The 19,207-nt window shown below is 57.9% G+C and overlaps 1 protein-coding gene across 1 annotated transcript in view; it reads right to left on the reverse strand.

Moving 5' to 3' along the window:
- The window catches only part of NCOR2 (nuclear receptor corepressor 2), a 208,674-nt gene that overhangs the window by 46,086 nt on the left and 143,381 nt on the right, over positions 1–19,207 (reverse strand). Inside the window, 3 exon segments of the mRNA XM_074299344.1 lie at positions 7,485–8,112; positions 10,653–10,686; positions 10,688–10,801. Of these exon segments, the coding sequence (XP_074155445.1) occupies positions 7,485–8,112; positions 10,653–10,686; positions 10,688–10,801 (776 nt within the window).

Here is a 19,207-nt window from a genome sequence, read left to right on the forward strand (position 1 = left end):
GGCTGGAGAAGGGGGTCCCCACCGCAGACCATTGAGCTTTACAGCCCCATGTAACAAAGAATTATGGGCACCTAAATATCAAGGCAGGAGAAGGGTTTTTTTGGAAAGTCACTCAGCAAACCAGCATTTACTGGGCACCTGCTGCGGGCTACGTGAAAGGTCCCAAAGCATGGTAAGGATGGGGCCCCCAAAGGGCGGGCCTGGGAAAGGCTTCCTGCAGAAGTCCTCAAGCGAGCCAGGGCAGGGGGAGGGGACCGGCCAGGGAATGGAGTTGTGCTGGATCCTGGAGGCCGGGGGGGGAGGGGGGGGTCCTTTCAGCCATTGACCAGGGCCCGATGTGAGGGGTGGACCCACACTCACCTGGCAAGTATCTGAGGAATGCCTACTGCACTACCGATGTTTTGTGGAGCTTCCCGGCCTGGATGGGGGTGGGGGAGGGCAAGCGTCTGCCCACGGGAGCCGACTGTGGCCTTTGGGGAGAAGCAATGGTGTCCACCCCCTCTCCCAGTCCAAGTGTGACAGTCATTCTCGGGCCCAGCTTGCCGGAGCCCTGGGGCTGATGCCCACCTTCCCCCCGCCCCAGAGAGAGTCTCACCTTGGGGAGAGAATGTGAGCCGCCAGAGGCAGGGGGGCGATGGGGGCCGGCAGCAAGGGAAAACACGTCCCAGGGGTTTATCACAAAACATGCTTACAGTACACACAGGCTCTCTGAGGCGCGCTGATGCCTCGGGCAGGGCAGGAAAAAACGGGCACCCGGCCTTATTACGCCCTGCTGTGTGGCGGGCCCTGGGCTAAGTGTTGGGGGTACCCAAGAGACGGCACACGGAGGGGGGATGGAAGCTCCTGCCCAAGGCCACTCCACGCTGGGTCAGTCCCACAAACATCAGGAAAGTTCACCCCGGCACAGCCCCCGTGGCGGGGAGGCTCGCCCCCCGGCTTCTGCCTCTGTGACCAGAGCTAGGCGTGGGCTCCACGCTTCACCAGCACTGGTTCAGAGCTCACCAGCTGGGCACACAAATGTCGCAGAGGCCGCAGTGACAAACACGGGCACGTTCGGGGAGGCTGGTACGGGCTGGCGCAGAACCGGAGCGCCAAAGAGAAAACAAGAACCCCAGAAGGGAAGCTGGAGGAGGAGGAGGAACAAGCGTGGGCGGAGCTGGGCCACTCATTTTGCCCACCCGCTCTCCCCTGGGCACAGAGTCCAACTATAAGGGTTACCCAACCAGTACACAAGCATTTATTAAGCACCTTCTATGTCCACACTACCCTAGGATGAGGACTGGGGATATAAACAGAAAGGACAAACTCTCCAGAACTCACAGCCTGGCGGGCCTGTAATTGGGCGCCTTTGGTTTGCGCTCACGCCAGGTGCTTGCCAAACTGAGCGGGACAGAGGCCAGGCTGGATGAAGAAGCGGCTCTGGAGAATCGCCCATCCTCAGGGCTAGCAGCAGTCCCCGAGCCCCTTCCACTGCCTTCTGGAGAAGCAGAAGTGGAGAAAGAGGCGGAGACGGGGTCTCGCGGGCTCCCATGGGGGCCGGGGCGGTGGAGGGGCAGCAGGACTCCAGCGGCCTTCAGATCTCAGGAAGCTCGGCTTCTGCTCCGAGGCAGAGATGCCATCGAGAAAACTCCTCCTCCTCCTCACGGTTACGGTGACCTTGGCCTGAACTTCCTTCCCGGTACCTCCCGCCTGGTTCTGGGCAGAGCGAGTTCTCTCTCCCGCTGGAAGGCGGCTCTCTGTTTCCAACTCCAACAGGCTCTTGCTGGGACAATCCACAAGCCTGGCCCAGAAAGCACCACAAGGGGCAGCCCGCAGCCTGGGGAAGGGCGGGAGGAGCCCCTTTGGGCCAAAGTCAGGGCCCCAGACAAGGCAGAGAGCCTGGGGAGGGGGCGAGCACCCAACGTGAGCTGGGGGCCTCTGCCTCCAAGCTCCCGGGGTTGTGCTCTCCCTGGCTTTATTGTTCGCTGCTCCCGAATCCCTCCGTGTGTCTGAGGAGCCTGAATGGTCTTTCTGACACCCTCAGCCTCCCCTCAGCTCAGCCTCTGCAGCAGCTGTCACCCCCCCAAGTGATGATGATATAAAGACAAAAGGCATCAATGAAAGGTGTCCCAAAACGAATGAACGCCCAGCTTTCTAAGGTTGGACGGACTTTCCGGCCTCCCCACCAGAAGTCCTCCTGGGTAAATGTGGAGGCCGGGTCAGCCCTGGCTTTGGCCATTTAAAACACCACAAACCTGGCTCTTCCCCCTCTCCTGACCACTCCCTCTTCAGGCGATCCTTTCCCAGGGAACTTCGAAGAGTTCTGGACATTGTCCGGCTCTTGGGGAGGACCGACCCCCCGCCGGCGAACGTGTGAAGAGCGACTGACTGGGGTGCCCGGAGCAATGGTTTCCCAGGAGGGGCTGCTCAGTGGAAGGGCCAGGGCCAGGGCCAGGAAGCAGCACTCAGGAGGACTCGGCCTTGGGCCTGGCACTATGGGGGCCTTGATAGCACGAGGAATTCCACTTGGAAACTGGAGCAGGGAGAGAGAACTGCAGCTTCTTTTCCAGGGACGGTGCCGGGCAGAGTAGGGGGCGCAGACCTGGAGCCTTCCTGACGCCACATCCAGCTTCCTGGCTGTGAGATCCCCTCGGCCTGCCTCGATTTCCCCATTTGTAAACCGAGGACAGGAACGGTCCCAGCAGGACTTTTGTGCGGATCAAGCGAAGCATCTGTAAAGTGTCCTGCAAACTCCCCAATGCAGAAGCGAGTTCTTCGGCTGCGTGGATAGACGCCAGGGTCGGCCCAGGAGGATGCGGCCAGAGCCTCCCCCTGCTGGGGGCACTTCCACCTTGGAAGCCTCCCTGGGGAAAGAATCTGGCCAGGTTCGAACCTCGGCTCCCGGCTCCTCGCCTGAGCTGGCAAGGAAGCTCTCTTCAATGTCTCCTCGTATGGGCTTAGGCCCCGTCTCTGCTGTGGATGGCTCCTCCCCGGAGCCCTGTGCTCCGAGCCTCCAGCCTGGGGATCCCGGCCCAGCCGAGCCACGCTACAACCCTGAAGAAGCCTTTCCTTTGGTCAAGAGGGTTTTCTCACAAGAGGAGGCGTGGGGGGCGGGGCTCACTTTTCTTCAGAAAGGGAAGGAGACAGCTGCCAAAGAAAAACCACCAGAGGGGTTTTCTCCCACAGTGCTGTTTCTCCTCTGGGCAAGTGCCAGAATGAAAAAAAGTGGCTTCTTTTCTGCCCCAAAAGTCTGTGACCCGCCATCCCCCCAAGGTGTGGGGGCGAGGGGAGAAGGGCAGGGGTTGCAGCTTTTGGTCAGTGCCGGACTTGGGGGACATGCAGAGTTTAAAGCTTTGGCTTTGAGCGTGGCTGGGATCCACAGGGTCAGCTTCAGGTGCCCCGGCTTTCCTGGCCAGCCCCTTCCCAGGAGGCCAGCTAAGCCAGAGGGAAAGGTTTCTAGGACAGCTCTGACGCATCTCCCCCCGTCAGCCTCCGGCGTCTGGCCTGAGCCAGGGACAAGCAGCCAGAAGCCCTGGACGCGATGGAGAATGAGCAAGGCAGAGTCTGGGGGGTGGGGGGAAGCCTGCCAGGCCCGGGAGAGTCCGCTCCAAAAGCCAGCAGGGAAAGCGGGACTCAGGGCTGGCAGGACCTTTCGCAGAGACAGGGGCTAGAGAGGGCAGGGGCCAGGGGGACGACGGCTGCCTCCTACGACCCTGACCCAGGGTTCCCCGTTCGGACGAAGGAAGCCGCGGGGGGAACGTCTTTGCCCTGAGCTCGGGAAGCCCTCCCCTGCGGCGGTCCGGCCGAGAAAGCCAGATCTCTCCTCGATTACGTGGCCAGGATGTGAGCATCTGGGCTGGGCCGGGCTAATGCTGGCTGCAGATCCCGACTGGTGGGAAAGTCGGTACGCTCGGGGACGGTCACCAGAGACCCAAGGAGGCTGGGGAGAGGGGCCCACAGGAAGGGAAGGTGCCCAGCAAGACACCATTTATGGAAGAAATTTCCTAATAAATAAAACAATGCCCTTGGGGACATGACAAGCGAATTCAAATGTCTGCAGGGCTGTGGGGGAGACTGGGCCTGCTGGCTTCGTAGGCAGGAGGAGGAGCAGGGGTGGGGGTTAAAGAGACCCAGCCCTGAGGGAGGGAGAAAGTTCCCATGAATCAGTTATCTCAAAAGGAATAGCGTACCCTGAGAGGCAGTGAGCCTCCCGTCAGCGGAGGGATTTAAGCCTGGGGAGCCTGGGCTGGGCTTGCGATAGAGGAATGATTCATGAGAGCACAAATCTGGAGACCCAAGAGGCTGGCCATCGGATTCCCTCCCCATTCTACAGATGAACAAACAGGGAAGTGAGGTCCAAGGTCACACGGGTGTGAAGCATCGGGGCCTGGATTCGGATGCAGACTCTGTTTTGTGGTGCTCCGCTGCCTCCCACCCTGAGGGCTGTGGGCAGTGTTCTCTCCTCTCTCTGCTCCCTGGGACTGGCAGCAGCTGGGCTAGCGGCCTCTGAGAGCCCAAGCCGCTCTCCAACAGGGTTAAAAAACGAACCCTCCAAGGCCTGTAGCCAGGCTGGCCCGGGCAGGCCCCAGCAGGCGAGATCGGAGCGCCCGCACCCACGGGCACTGTGCCCTGTGGCAGGCAAGGGGATTAGCTTATCGCTGCTGCCCCATGATCTCAGCTCTCTGCTGGAGACAGAGAATGTGTTTCCATGACGCTCCTCCGGCAGCGTGAGAGAGGGTGGGTGGGGACCGGAGGGCCTCCCTCTGACCCCACGGCACAGGAATGATGGCGGGAGCCAGCCCCCCTCCCCCCTCGCCTCAGGGACCCAGAATGCTCTCCCTCTTTAATTGACGATGGACGGACACTCCAGGCCCTGTTTTGCCGGCCTGCCCTGCCGGGCCTGTCTGCTTCAATCTGGATCAAGGGGCCAGGCTGATGAGCCTTAGTGGGGAGGACAGGAGCAGGAGGGAGAAGGGAGAGGAAGAGGAGGGCAGGGGAAGGAGGAGAAGGAAGAATAGGAGGAAGAGGAGGGGAAGGGGAAAAGGGAGGAAGAGGGAGGAAGAAGGGGAAGAAAAGAAGAAGGAAGAGAAGGGGAAGAATAGAAAGAGGAGGAGGAGGAAGGGGAGGGGGAAGAGGGAAGGGGAGGGGGAAAAGGGAGGAGGGGGGAGAAAGATGAAGAAGAGGAAGAGGAAAAACAGGAGGAGGAAGAGGACAGGGGAAGGAGGAGGAAGGAAGAGGAGGGTGAAAAGGGAAGAGGAGGAAGAGGAGGGCAGGGCAGCTGGCCCCTCCCTGTTGCCAAGACCTGGAAGAGGGGAGGAGGCACCCCGAGGGCTGGGCCCGGCCTCCTTACACTTCAGGGACTGTGGCCCAGCGCTCCCAGAGCTGCCGCCCCGCCTCGTGCTGTAAAATCCCACTTGTTTTTGGAAGGTGGAAAATGCAAGAGCCCAGACCCGGGGAGGAGGCTCTTTCTGCACCTCGGACGAAGTTCAAAATGACAGTAACGATAATAACCAAGCACGACGCTGCTCACCCCATTTTACAGATGAGGACACTGAGGTTCTCTTGCTCAGGCTCCCAGATCTTCCCACAGTGCCCAGGGCATGGAGCGGATGGAGCTCCGGACCCAGACTCCCCCTGGCCCCCCTTCCTCCAGTTCATGGCCCAGGAGTCAGCCTGAACCTCTCACTCTCTCAGCCTCCACATCCAAGCTGCTGCTGGGGCCTGGAGGTCCCAACCAGAGGCCCTGTTCTGTCCACTGACACGGCCCCAGACCCCTGGAGTAGCTGGGGGGGGGGGCGGGGGGAGGGGGGAAGGGCTGCCTGCCTTAGGCCTCTCCTCCTCCCGCCCATCCTCCATACAGCCTCTGCATGGCATTCAAGGCCTTTCCTCCTCGCCCACCCAGCCTCTACCACAGTCCCCTGTGCTGGTGACCTCTGGCCTCCCTGCCCTCAGCCCCCGGGCCTCCTCTTGCTTAGTGGTTTCCTGTTTATCCTGGACAGACTTTGCTCTCTAAGTCTTGGGGGGCTGTCTCCCCCACTGGAAGGTCAGCTCCTTGAGGAGCATCCCCAGGGCTTCCTTAGCACAGTGCCTGGCCCCTAGCAGGCACTTAATGAACCAGCACTGGCTAATCTAGAACCAGGAGAGACCTAGATCCCTTATTTTTAAAACAAAACCTTTGAGAACCCTCAGATACAGCATGCATCTCAGAGGTGTTTATAGTAGGCGCTTAATAAATGCTTACCAGCATTTCTGCCTCAAACGCTGCCTTGCTGGGTGGTTCTAAGAAAATCACTTAATCACTTAAACCCCTCTCGACCTCAGTCTCTCCAACCAACAAAACGAGGGGCCTGTTCTCGGCGTCCTCACAAGTGACCCCAAGTCCGTGACTCCAGGACTAGGGCTTCTCCCGCAGGCAGAGGGCTGGGGGCTCGAACCCCGGGGCGGGCCCAGCGGCCTCTCGGCCCCCATCCAGATCCCCACAACCTGCACAGCCGCGGCCTCTGCTTGTTCCAGGAGACTCAGGAAAGCTCGATGGGGAAGTCGTTCCCAGACCGTCCCCCACGCGGGGAGCCCCGCTCTGCCTCGGCGGGACTCTGTGTGCTGGAGGCCATTCCTGGCCTCCAATTCTATTTCGATTCAATTGAGCGGCAGCTCTGGGTCTGGCTGGCTGCCAAGGGGCCTCTCTGACGGAGGCCGGAGGGAGGGAGGCAGAGCCCGGGATGGGAGGAGGTGGGGGCTCTAAAGCTCGACTCTGAGGGAAGCCCAGGGCTGGCGGGAGCCTCACCCTCACAAGCACCCATGGGAAAGGCTACAGTCAGAGTCCCGATGTGTCCCTCTGCTGACTTTCTAGACTGAAGAAATGATAGAAAAAGGGTGCTCGTGATCAAACCGAAAGCGTCTTTTACTTCTGGAGAGCTGGTTGTTAAATGTTTACTAGCACGCCTGTAGATGGTACGGGGAGAGAAGTGATTTGCCCAGCAGCCCCCAGCCCGCCTGCAGGGGCGGGACGTGTCCCTGGGATCAGGTTTAGAGCTGGGAAAGCCCTCAGAGGCCATCAAGTTCAGCCCCACTCCTTTACAGATGAGGAAAATGAGGGAAGGAGGAAGGAAGGAATAAGCATTTATCAAGCTCCTACTGTGTGCCAAGCCAAATGTTGTCTCAGGGGATCCTCACCCCCATGCTGCAGGTGTGGAAACGGAAGCTTGATTTGCCCAGGGGCTCACGGCGAGAAAGCGTCCGATGCCCCCTTTGAACTTAGACCTTCCTGAGCCTGCTCTGTCCACCCGCTGGCTGCCCCAAGAGGCCCAGAGAGGGGCGGGACAGGGTCCCACCAGCATGGAGGGCCTGACCTTCGAGTGCAGACCCTCTGCCGTCCTCCCCGCCCGAGCGCCCCGGCAAACTGAGGCACAGGTGGCTGGTCGGTGGCTGCCCTGAGAGGCGGGGGTGAGTGGGAGATGCCCGGAGGGTCCCGGGAAGACCCCCACCCGCCTGCCCCATCCGCTCACCTGCTCTTGTCGGCGGCTTCCTGCTCATCCACTTCGTCGGCGCTGCACGTGGCGCTGGAGTCGCTGTCCGGGTTGGTGCCCGGGCCCTTGACGGCCTTGCCCCCCTCCTTCTTCTCGACTTTCATTGGTCCCTCGGCCGCGGCCGCCGCCCCTGCGCCCGCCTCCTCCTTCTTCTCCCCACTCTTGGCCTTCTCGGCGCCCTCCTCCTCGGCCTCCCTCTTGATCTCTTTCTTGATGGCCTCGTCCCCGGGCATTTCCGCTGCCCCCTCTTCCTCCTCCTCCTCTTCTGTTTTCACCACATCGACCACCAGCTCCTCTGAGGGCTTCTCCTCCTCGCCGGGGTCCTGGCCGGCCTCTTCAGGGGCCGCTGCCGCCTGGGCGACGGGGGTCGTCGCGGGGCCGGGCGTGGCGGGGGCCGGAGGGTCGGCGGGGAGCACGGAGGGAGCGGAGGGGTCTGCAGGGGCGGGGGTGCCAGGGGCGGCCTCCTCCGTCTTGGAGGGGGGCTCTGCCCCAGTCCCGGCCTCACTGCTGGGGGCGGGCGCCGGCTTTGGCCCATTCTGGCCGCTCTCTTTGGTGTCCGTCCTTGGGGAAGGGATGCTCTCCGTGTCCGAGCTGTTGTTCACTGCAGCTGGAAGACAGAACAGGGGAGGTCACCGGGGAGCGCGCGCGGGGCAGCCCTCGTACCCAGAGCAGCAGCAGCGCGGCCCGCGGAGAGACGATCCCAGCCGGGACGTGGGAGCCCGCGGGAGCAACGGCCCAAGGGCCCCAGCAGTGCGGGAGGCTCCCCTGGAGGCAAGAGCAGAGGCCCCGAAGCTGGGCGGGGTCCCCGGAGGCGGGCCGAGGGGCCCCACAGCAAGGGATCTCCCCCTTAGCAAGGGGAGGAGGGGCCCACGGGCTCCCCCGCCCTTCCTCACTCACCAGCAGCACGGGAAAGCCGGACTCGCCACAGCCCCCCTCTCCTGTCTCTGTCTCTCTCCCATCACACTCTGCCTCCTCCCCACCCCCCCCAGCCCTCCGCACTCTTGTCTCCGCTGATGTCAGAGGAGGGTCACGCTCGGCCCCGTGAGCAGAAGCCTGTGGCCGGGTTAATTAGGTTGGGAAAGAGCAGCCTTTCCCCAGGAAGGCCAGAGAAGAGCAGGGTCACTCTGGGGTAAATGGAGATTTTTGAGAAGGCCGGGACTTCCCCACAGCCAGGAAAGGGGAGGGGGAGGAGGAGGAGGGGGAGGAGGGAGAGGGGGAGGAGGAGGAGGAAGGTCCACCAGGCTAAAGCAATTTTGAATTCCTGCCTCCTCCTGTCCCCCTCCCTCTCTGTGGGTTTCTCTCTGTCTCCCCCCCACCCCCACCCCCACCCCCGGTTGCTTCTCCCTACAGCATCCCGCCCTGGGAGAAAGCTACTTACAGAGAAGGAAACTGAGGCGTGTCAAGGCCTGCCCAAGAGCACATAATTAAAAAGTATCCAAGGATCTGGACCCAAGGCTCCCCCCCCCCAATCCTCTTCCCGACCCCCCAATATCTTGACCAAGACGGCTCCCCCACATCTGCAACGCTCTTTGCCTGAGACTTTAGGGTCCCTGGTTTCTCTCAAGCACCGCCCTCCCAGTGAGGCTGACTGTCCCTGGCAGACAGCAGGTGCTTAATAAATGCTTCTGGGGTCACTAGTTCCCTGTGCCTCTGGGAAGCAATAGAAGCTTGTCAGTCCCGCTTCCCAGGCTCTTCCCAACTGGCCCTTCCCCACTTCCCAGCCCCTCCCGAGCGGTCAGCCGCCCCTCAGACCTCCTTACGGTGGAGCATGAGCTGGAGCCCCCGACCCCTGCGCTGGCCGTGTGGCCCGTCCCTAGGCCCCGTGGCCCACAGGCTTCCTCTGCAGGAAGCGGACTTATCCCCCTCTGAGGCTGGGCTGCGTTCTCTGCCTGCATCCCCCCTTTCCCCCCTGCCTGGCGGGCACCTTGATCGCCCCGCCCTTGTCTGCAGCGATCTGGCCCCGAAGGCCCGGAGGAAGGGGCTGACCCTAAAGGTGTAGAACCAGCTTCCCATCATCCCAGAAAACTGCCTCCTGGAAGTTTTCCTCACCGCCCGCCAAGGCTGTGATTGCCACACTGTGCCGGCTCACGGGGCCGGGTGCGGGTTCAAGGTTTAAGCAGGGAAAACAACAAGTCTGTCCTTGACGGACCCCAAGGTCCCGTCCGTGGGCCTTCCCAGGATATGCAGCCGCGCCCCCGAGACCACAGAGGCGCTCCCAAGGAGCCGGGGAGGGGGCGAGGGGCACAGGGGCCGCGCTGGGAGAGCACCCTTCCGGCCCCTCTGTCTGGGCCTTCCTCCAGCTGCCTCCTGAGCAGTTTTACCTCCTGAACCACCAAAAGGCCCCAGACTGGAGGCCAGAAGGCCTGGGGGACTCAGGCTGCTCGACGGCAAAGCTGACAGAGCATCAGGCCTGATGTCGGGGGCCCCGAGCTGACTTCCAGCCCCAGACCCTTAGTGGCTGTGTGATCAAGGGCTGCCCCCCCAGCCCCAGTGACAGCTGCGCCCCTCTGCGGCGGGCGGCCCCAGCTACGGAGCTCTCCAAGGGCAGGACTTTGCAAAGGGCCCGGGCCCAGCAGGCCCACTCAGAGCCTCGTTCAGGCAAAGCCTTCCTCCCGGGGCCGAGCCTTTCTGATCCTCCCAGGCCCCCCTTCTCTCCCACCTCTTATTTTCTGTGCGCTTCAGGCTTTCCCAATTGAATATCAGCTTCCCAAGGGCAGGACTTCTGTCATTTCTTTGTCCTTGCATTCCAAGTATGGTTTGGGGGCACACAGTAAGTGTTTAATAAATGCTCAGCGACCATGCTATTGCTATCCAAGGCTAGTTGACCTCGGAGGCCTTCGACGCCGGCTCGGTCATGCTACAGGGGAGTAAACTGAGCCCCAGAGGAGTCAGGTGGCGGGTGACTCCCCCCCCAGTCGCAGAGCTGCCCGGAAGCTGTGTGCTGAGCCCCTTCCATGACAAAGAACACAGAAGGAGCCGGGGGTCCGGCCCCTCAGGGCTGCACGGGCCCCACGCTCAGAGAGGGACCCAGGACCAATACAGTCCCAGGCAAAAATGCGAGCGCGCCAGTCCTGCTGACAGAGGCCTCTGGCCTCCGACCTCCCTACCTCCCCACCACCGGGGGCCGCCGCCCACGCCTTCTCTTACCATCTGCCTCCTCCGCCATCTCTTCCTCGTTGCCCGCTCATTCCCGATGCCTCCATCTCCTCGTCCTCCACCACCGGAGGGAACGCGGTCTCCTCACTGGGCACGGCCTCGGTTTTTTTCTTCTTGCGGCGAGCGTTTCTCTCCTTCTCCTGGGACAAAGGGACAGAGACTTAGGGAGGAAAGAGATGGCCGCCCTCTTGCTGTCCCTCCTCCCCCCCCTCAACATTTGGTCTTGTTTATTTTTAGTGAATATTCCAGCTTTATCACAATATGACTATCGGACTCAACTGATCAAGAACAAGCATTAATTAGTGAGTTATTGTTGAGTCTTCACTCTATCGGGGATACAGACAAGACACATTGTATGAGTTCTATCTATTTGACAAAATAAACACACCCACACAGCACATTTGGGGGGCAGAGAGCCCCAGGGGCTGGGGAAAGCAGGGGTCTGCCAAGGTTTTATTCCTCCCATCAACTCTTAGCAAGGCTGAGTGCCAGGCGGGATAATGGGGCCAAAGACTTGGAAGGGGCTTGAGGGCCAGTTAGCCCATTTGACAGATGAGGAAACTGAGGCACAGAAATGCCCACTCCAGGTCACTCAAGCCTTTAGAGGCAGAGCCGGGAGCCAAAGCGGCTTCTTTGACTCCCAGGTCCAGCACGCTCTCTAAGGAGCCACAGGCTCATTTTGCCCAAGTGCCCATTTCAACAGAAAGACTGAGGTCACAGTGAGATGTTTGGTGGCTCCTAATCCCTGAGCCGGGTCTCCACCCATGGTTCCAGTCTAACTCCCACCTGTCCTTCCAGGATCCGCTAAAGCCCCCAGAAATCTCTCTGGGCCCCTTCCTAGTGCACCAATTGCCCACCCCAGGGGCCCCAGTGCCCCAGCTGGCTCGCGCCTTCCCCACGTATGGGGCGCAGACCAGACTGAGGTTCCCAGAGGACTTGGAAGAGGTAGGAAGGCGGCTGCATGCAGAGCCAGGACCTCCAGTCCCAACTCTGACTTCCAGTCACCGATGTGCTCCCTTTCTAAGCCCCCCTCTCCCATGGGGGAAGGCTCCATGAAGCCCCAAGCCAGCCCCTGGGCACCATGTCGAGGTCAGACACCCTTCCCGGGCCTGGCATCAGGCTGTGTGGGTCTCAGGAAAGGGGCGGCTGGCAGCACCCAGGCCCGGTCTCCCTGCCCCGGAGGCCCCACTGAGCCAGCCTGCTGACCAGCACAGGCAGGTGGCCGCTCTAACCTTGGACGAGCCGCCCAGGGAACTTGCAGGAGGGGTCAGCTGCGAGCTTATTGACAGATGAGGGGAACAAACAAAGCAGACTCTATGGGATACAAGTAGTTAATGTGGGGGGGGAGGCTGCTGTGTGCCTTCTCCTCTCCCAGCATCACAAGGAGGCAGACCCAGCGCTGGACCTCCCCTTGAGCCGCAGGGCAAGTGGTCCGGGCAGAATTCACAGAACCAGGAAGCCAAGACTGCTCCCAGGCCCTGCAAGGCAGGAGGCAGAGGCTGCCCTTGCAGTCGGGAAGGCCCGAGTTCGAGCCCCACCACCGAACACTAAGGAGGTGTCATGAGCAAGTAACTGCGTTCGTATTAAAGGAGCAAAAGAGTTAGAATAAGGTTTCCAGGAGAGGGGCAGCTAGGTGGCTCAGTGGATAGAGCACCAGCCCTGAAGTCAGTTCAAATCTGATCTCAGACCCTTGATACTTCCTAGCTGTGTGACCCTGGGCAAGTCACTTTACTCCAATTGCCTCAGGAAAACAAACAAACAAACAAACAAAAAAACAACAACAAGGTTTCCAGGAGAGAAAGGAGCTGGGATTACAATCTCTCCGGTAAAATTGAGTATAATCCTACAAGGGAAAAATTACCCTTGAATCAAATAGAGGACTTCAGGTATTCCTCATGGAGAGACTAGAACCGAATAAAAATCTGACATCCAAACATCAAAAGCAAGAGAAGCATAAAAAGCAAACAGGAAAGAGCAACCATGAGTTTCTAATCAAGTTAAACTACTTCCATTCCTATGAGAAGCTGAGACAGAACTTTTATCATTTTTAGGTCACTTAGAGAAGGAAGCTACACGGACAGAGGGCACGGATATGAGGGAGTTATATTGGGGTGAATTTTCAAAAAAATGAAGGATGAGAAAGAGGGATGGACTGGGAGAGGAGGGGGAAAGAGGCAGAATGGGGGAAATGTTCTCACATGAAAGAAGCTTATAAGTAAGAGCTTTTACAATCGATGGGGAAATGGGGCAATGGCAGACAATGCTTGAACCTTACTCTTTCAGAATTGGTTTAGAGAGGCAAGAGAATACACACACACACTCTCTCTCTGTCTCTTTCTCTCTGTCTCTCTCTGTCTCTCTCTCTCTCTCTCTCTCTCTCTCTCACACACACACACACACACACACTCTCTTCTCTGTCTCTTTCTCTCTGTATTTCTCTGTTTCTATCTGTCTCTCTCTGTATCTCTGTCTCTCTGTATCTTTCTGTTTTTCTCTGTCTCTGTCTCTGTCTCTCTCTCTCTCACACACACACACAGAGTTCTGCATAGAAATCTCTTACCCAATGGAAACAGAATGGAAAGGGCTAAGAGAAAAAAGGGTGGGGATGATAAAAGGGAGGCAGATTAAGGGAGGTGATGGTTGGAAGCAAAATAGACTTTTGAGGAAGGTCAGGAATAAAGAGAGGAAGAAACAGAAGAGAATGGGATGGAGGAAAACACCCAGCAATCATTCCTGAATGTGAATGGGATGAGCTCACCCATAAAAAGGAAGCAGATAACAGAATGGACTAGAAACCAGAATCTAACAATATGTTGTTTACAAGAGATACACTGGAAAGAAGCACACACAGAGTCTATAATAAAGGGCTGGAGCCGATTCTATTATGCTTTGGCTGAAGTAAAAAAAGGTAGGGAAGGCAATTGTGACCTCAGCCAAAGCAAAAGCAAGAACTGACCTAATTAAAAGAGTTGACAAGGGAAACTATAGTTTGCTAAAAGGTACCACAGACAATGAAATAATATCAAAAAATTCTCAGCAAGTTTCTCCAATGAAGGCCTCCTTTCTCAAATATACAGGGGGACTGAGTCAAATTCAAAACAAAAAAATTGATAAACGATCAAAGGATATGAATGAATGTCAAGGATATGAACAGAAGAAATAAAACAATAGTCATATACAAATGCTTTGACTCACTATTGATTAGAGAAATGGAAATGAAAACAATTCTGAGGTATTATCTATCAGAAAGGACAAATGCTAGAGTGGAGGTGGAAAAGGAAGTCATTAATGTTTGTCGGTGGAGTTGTGAACTGTCCCTCTATTCCTCCATTTGGAACTATGCCCAAAGGGCTGTAAAACTGTGCACGCCCTTTGCCGGTACCCATGACTGGGTTGGAATCCCAAAGAGACTAAAGGAAAAGAAAAAGGACCAACATGTACGAGAATATTTACAGCAGCTGTTTCTTGGTGGCAAAGAACTGGAAATCAAGGGCAAGTCCATCAACTGGGGAATGGCCGAGCAAGTTGGGGCATATGATTGTGACATGGGAAATGACAAGGGAGTAGTCCTGGTGAAAACATGGTAAGACTGGGGCAGCTAGGGGGCGCAGTGACGGAGCACCAGCCCTGAAGTCAGGAGGACCCGAGTTCAAACCTGGTCTCAGACACTTAACACTTCCTAGCAGTGTGACCCTGGGCAAGTCACTGAACCCCAGTCTAGGAAAAAAACAAACAAACAAACAAAAACATGGTGAGACTTATGTGAACTGATACAAAGTGAAGTGAAAAGAACTAGGAAGTCATTGTGAACAGCAATGCTGTAACGAGGATAAACTCTGATCGATACAATGCCCGAAGACAATTCCACAGGCCCCATCATGAAAAAACTGCTACCCAACTCCCGAGAAAGAGCGGCTGAACCCCAACTGCACAGTACAGTTTCCTTACTCTTTCTTGTTTCGGTGATACGGCTAATATGGAAAAGCTCTGCATATCGTCACATGTATAATTGACAACATTATGCTTGCCTTCTCAGTGAGTGGGGGAGGGACGGAAGAGACTTTGGAACTCAATTTTAAAAGAATGATAAAAATAAATAATGAGTTGGGAGGAATAAAAAGATCCCACACTCCCAAGCATGTCCCCAAGCACCAGTGGGAAGAGACATCATCTATTCTCCTTAAGTAAGGTACGGCCCCCCTCCCCCAGGGCAGCCAGCATCCCTGACCCCTCCCCAGTCTGGCCCTAAACCCGGAGGGTTCCCACAGGAGCCTCCGCAGAACTCAGACAGGGAATTGTGAGCAGAGACTTGTGGGGGGATTTTACTTCTCCTCCGATCTATTTTTATCCGATGAGGGGTTGTAGGCAGTCGGGGCCAGACAAAAGCTACTTGAAGACTTCGCCTTTCGGGAGTCGAAAATAAAATCATGACCGACTGGGGCAGGAAGCGTTCCTGAGTTCTGAGAGGACTCGGAGCCCTCCCAGCCCGCCCCCAGCACAGCTCCTGGGACGAAGCCTCACGGACTGGGGAGGGGGAATCTAAAAGTCTCCGTTACAGGGCCCGCCCGGGGCTCCTCCTTGGGAAGGCTGCTCTTTGTGGGTGTGGAGGAAGATCTGCTGATACCAAGTATGGCGTCTTGGCCCGACCTAATCCCCGGCAGCTAAAAATGGGAGCAGCCAAGGCCCGAGAAGGGAACATCTGCTATAAAGCGAGGCTTCTTGACCTGAGCTCCAGTGAACTTTGTGTGTGTAAATACACAGATACGGAAATGTGTGCGGCTATATCATGGATGCACAGGTAGCAACACAGAACACATTTAACATTCAACTTCAATACTGAAAATGTTATTAAATGATATCGTCAATGTACTATTGAGATGACATATCATACGTTTCTATGTTAATATTAAATATAGTATTAATGATAATATGAAATATGAAATAACATATTATTAGATCAGAGTTCTTAACCTGAGGCCCAACAAACTTATATGTATGTGTTTATATGTTTTATATTTGTATGTGTCTGAGTGGGATCCCTTCTGTAACCCTGCGCACTTTATTCAAAAACACAATTCTGAAAAGGGCTCCGCAGCCTGCCCGGCCAAAGGGGTCCGGAGCTTGTAGAGTGCTGCATGTGGAAGGGGGCAAAAGAAATGGGTCCAAAGTATCAAAAGCCGCCCAAGGCCCCTGAGCAGCCCCCCCCCCAGCTCTCCCAAGGCTCCCTAAGGTCCCCTGAGCTCTTAGGCCCGAGCCCCCCAAGGCCCCCGGCAGAGGGTCCTCACAGGCAGCTGGCGCAGCACCGGGGCTTGCTGCTCCGAGGGGAGGGCTCCCAGGAGGCCGGCGCAGCCTGCGGGGATGGGTTTCTCCTCCAGCTCCGGGGCCCAGGAGGGAGGAACGCAGCCGGGCCAACATAAATAAATAAATAACGGCAAACAGGCCTGGATGCCAGCGATTATATAACCCTCACTAAGGCAAACAAGCACCACCCCAGGCCCGGCTTCCTGCCGACTTCCCACGGAACAATGCTTTGGCTGGGACCGGTGAGAAGCGGGATCTGGGAGATGACACTCACTCCACCGACTTCAAAGGCCCTGCCCCGACGTTTCCTCTGCCTGCCCCGGCCGGCCAAGTGCTGATGCCGGGAGCAGAGGGGAGAGCCGAGGGGGCTGTCCTGGGAGCCCCGGGGACCATAAGTGTGTGTGTGTGGGGGGCTGCCTTCTGTCCTAGGACCCCGAGGACCATTTCTGAGGAGATGCCTTCTGTCCTAAGAGCCCTGGGGACCACACCTGGGGGACCCTTTGGTTTTCCCTGTGGGGTAAGGGGAGTTTATTTCTCCAAAATGGAAGAGTGATATTTTTAAATGAGGCTGAGACTCCTTCGGTTTGGTCTCAGAGGCAGGTCAGCTAACAGAAGTGAGCTCCCCCCCCCAATTTGGGCCTCTGCTGAACAGCGATGCCTTCGGGGTCCCTCCTAGTGCCAGGCTGGGGGGCTGATGATGTCATAGGGGAGATCCAAAGAGGCTGCCAAAGGATCAGAGCCGAGGCTCTAGAAGCTGCCTGGGGAGCCTTCCACAAACAGCGCGCCAGAATGTTTTAAAATGTACTGTTATGGGGGCTCTCAGTATTGGAGTTTGCAATATTGAAACAAAGAGGTGCTCCAGTCTACAGACCGGATTCTGCCCGCAGACCGCGCCAGTGCTAGCGTCCTAGGGAACTGATGGTAACGTGGATGTTCCCACTGCACTCCCCAGGCCCAAAGCCCCGCTTCCTTCCCAGAGCTGCCCTTCACCGAGCGTTTCCCAGGACCAGAGTCCCGGGTGAGCCGCCCGACAAAACAGTCGTAATGGGATTTGGGGCCCAGACCACTCCTGGGAGTAAAGGCCCGCTGACGCTCCCATGGGCGGCCTCCCTGAGAGTCCCCTGACTCTAAATCCCCAGCTCCTGTTGCTCCCCAATGGTCCCGCTAAGGTAGGCCCTGACCCCAGCCCCACAGACAGGCCCCGGGAGCACCCAGCCCCTTCTCCTGGCTAAAGCGGGAATGGGGTACCCATTTCATAGACGGGAAACTGGAGGCATGGGCGGCTCTCAGAGTTGTTTTATTAAAAAGAAAAAAAAGGAATCAGAAGCCCATGGGGGGGGGGGGGTTTCTCCCACACCAAGGACTGGCAACAGCAAGGGTGTGCTGGGCTCAGAAACAGCCCTGCCTCTGACTGCCTGAGCGATCTCTGGAATCGAAGGACCTGGGTTCAGATCCCACCACTGGCACTATGTGTGCAGAGGAGGTCAGCCCTCCAACTACGGCTCTGTGGCGGAGAGGCCAGGTGGTCCAGCTCTGCCAATCAGTGCTCACATGATTGGGGGGGGGGAGGTTCCATTTCCCTGACACAGAGGAGGGGGGGTGGTCTCTGAGGCCCCCCCTTCCATCCTGGCTCTGTGCCTGTAGGATCAAAGCTGATCCCTAAGAAAAGGGAAAGCCCCTTCCTATTCCTGGGCCCCAGCTCCCTGTCCCGGCAGGCTCAGAGTCCAGAACGGGGCTGGCCATGGACTCTGAATGGCCGTGTCCGGGAGACCTGGAAAGCCCGGGGCCAGGGCAGGACTGACGGACAGACCAACTGGTCTGGGCTATTCTGGGTGGTTTCTGCCTGGGGACGAGCGCAGGCCCACCCACCCCCCACCAGGGGACGGGGCAGCTGCGGCAGCCACCTGAGGTTTCCCGGGGCCAGGGAAGAAGAGCTGGAGCCGAAGGAGCTCGGGAGGAGGGTGATGGAGGGCAAGAGTGGCTCCCGTAGGCCGGATCCCAATGCTGGGACCGCCCAAAGCTGGGCTCAGCCCCGGAGGGGACGCCGCTCCCCTCCTCCAGCACCTCTGCAGAAGCTCTGGGTGCAGCGCCGCCTGCCAAAGGAGGGTCTGCAGTGGGCTGCTTGAGTGCTGACCCCCCCCCTCGTTCTGCTTCCTGGGAGAGGAAATCAATGTGGGTGACGTGAACCTGGAGATCCAGGGTAAACACACACAGGAACTGAAGTAAACCGGGCAGCGCGCCGAGAGCCAGATGCACTCAATGGGGGCCTCCTCCCGGCCAGAAGATGGAGGATGGAAGGTCTGGGGTGCAAAGCCTGGACTGCGGACTCTGCTGCTCTACCAGCTCCGGACCCCTTTGGCCGGGCAGGCTGCGGAGCCCTTTTCGGAATTGTGTTTTTGAATAAAGCGCGCAGGGTTACAGAAGGGATCCCACTCAGACACATACAAGCGCCAGATGTGGAAGGGGGCAAAAGAAACAGGCCCAAAGGTATCAAGAGCTGCCCCAGCTCCCCCAAGGCTCCCCAAGGTCCCCTGAGCTCCCTGACTCCCCCCAGCCCCGCTGTACCAGGCGCCCTCCGGGTGACTTTGGGCCAATCTGTCTGTTCCTTCTGGACAAAGACCTTCTCCGTCTAAACCCACGATCTTCTGCTCTCATCTGGGCTTCCAAGCAAGCAGGCAACGCTAACGATCCCTGTTAACCGGGCTCTCAGACACGCGCTCTCACACCTTGCTAGGAGGGTGGCGTCACCATGGCTCCCATTTTACAGATGAGGAAACTGAGACTTAACGGTAGTTAACAAGCTCCCCATCCTCACCTCTTTACGAGCTTGAGGTAAACTCATCTTCTGCACATTTACTGACAAGCTCCTCAGGATCCCTCTGGGGGCAGGTCACTGTGACCAGGGATCTCAGGGGAGAGGGCGCTGGACCTGGAGGCCGACCCGGCTCGGACGCTGCTTCTGATACTTCCTAACCAGCCTCAGTTTCCTCACCTATAAAGTGGGGGGCAAAGCTAGTACCTGCCTCCCAGAGCTGCCATCCGCACCGAACGCAAGCCTCGCTGCAAAGGGCCTGACTGGTGGCCCGGGTGGGCAGCTCCGCCCTCGTTCTCACCCCACAGACTGAGAGCTGGAGAGAGTTCTCAGTCTGTCCCCCCCACACACACACACACATTCTCTCTCTCTCCATTTCAAAGATTTGGAAACTGAGGGTCAGGGTTGTATATGGAGGCCACGGTGGCCAGCA

This window comes from Sminthopsis crassicaudata, chromosome 1 (assembly GCF_048593235.1).
Source record: "Sminthopsis crassicaudata isolate SCR6 chromosome 1, ASM4859323v1, whole genome shotgun sequence".
In the NCBI taxonomy this organism is placed as follows: domain Eukaryota; kingdom Metazoa; phylum Chordata; class Mammalia; order Dasyuromorphia; family Dasyuridae; genus Sminthopsis; species Sminthopsis crassicaudata.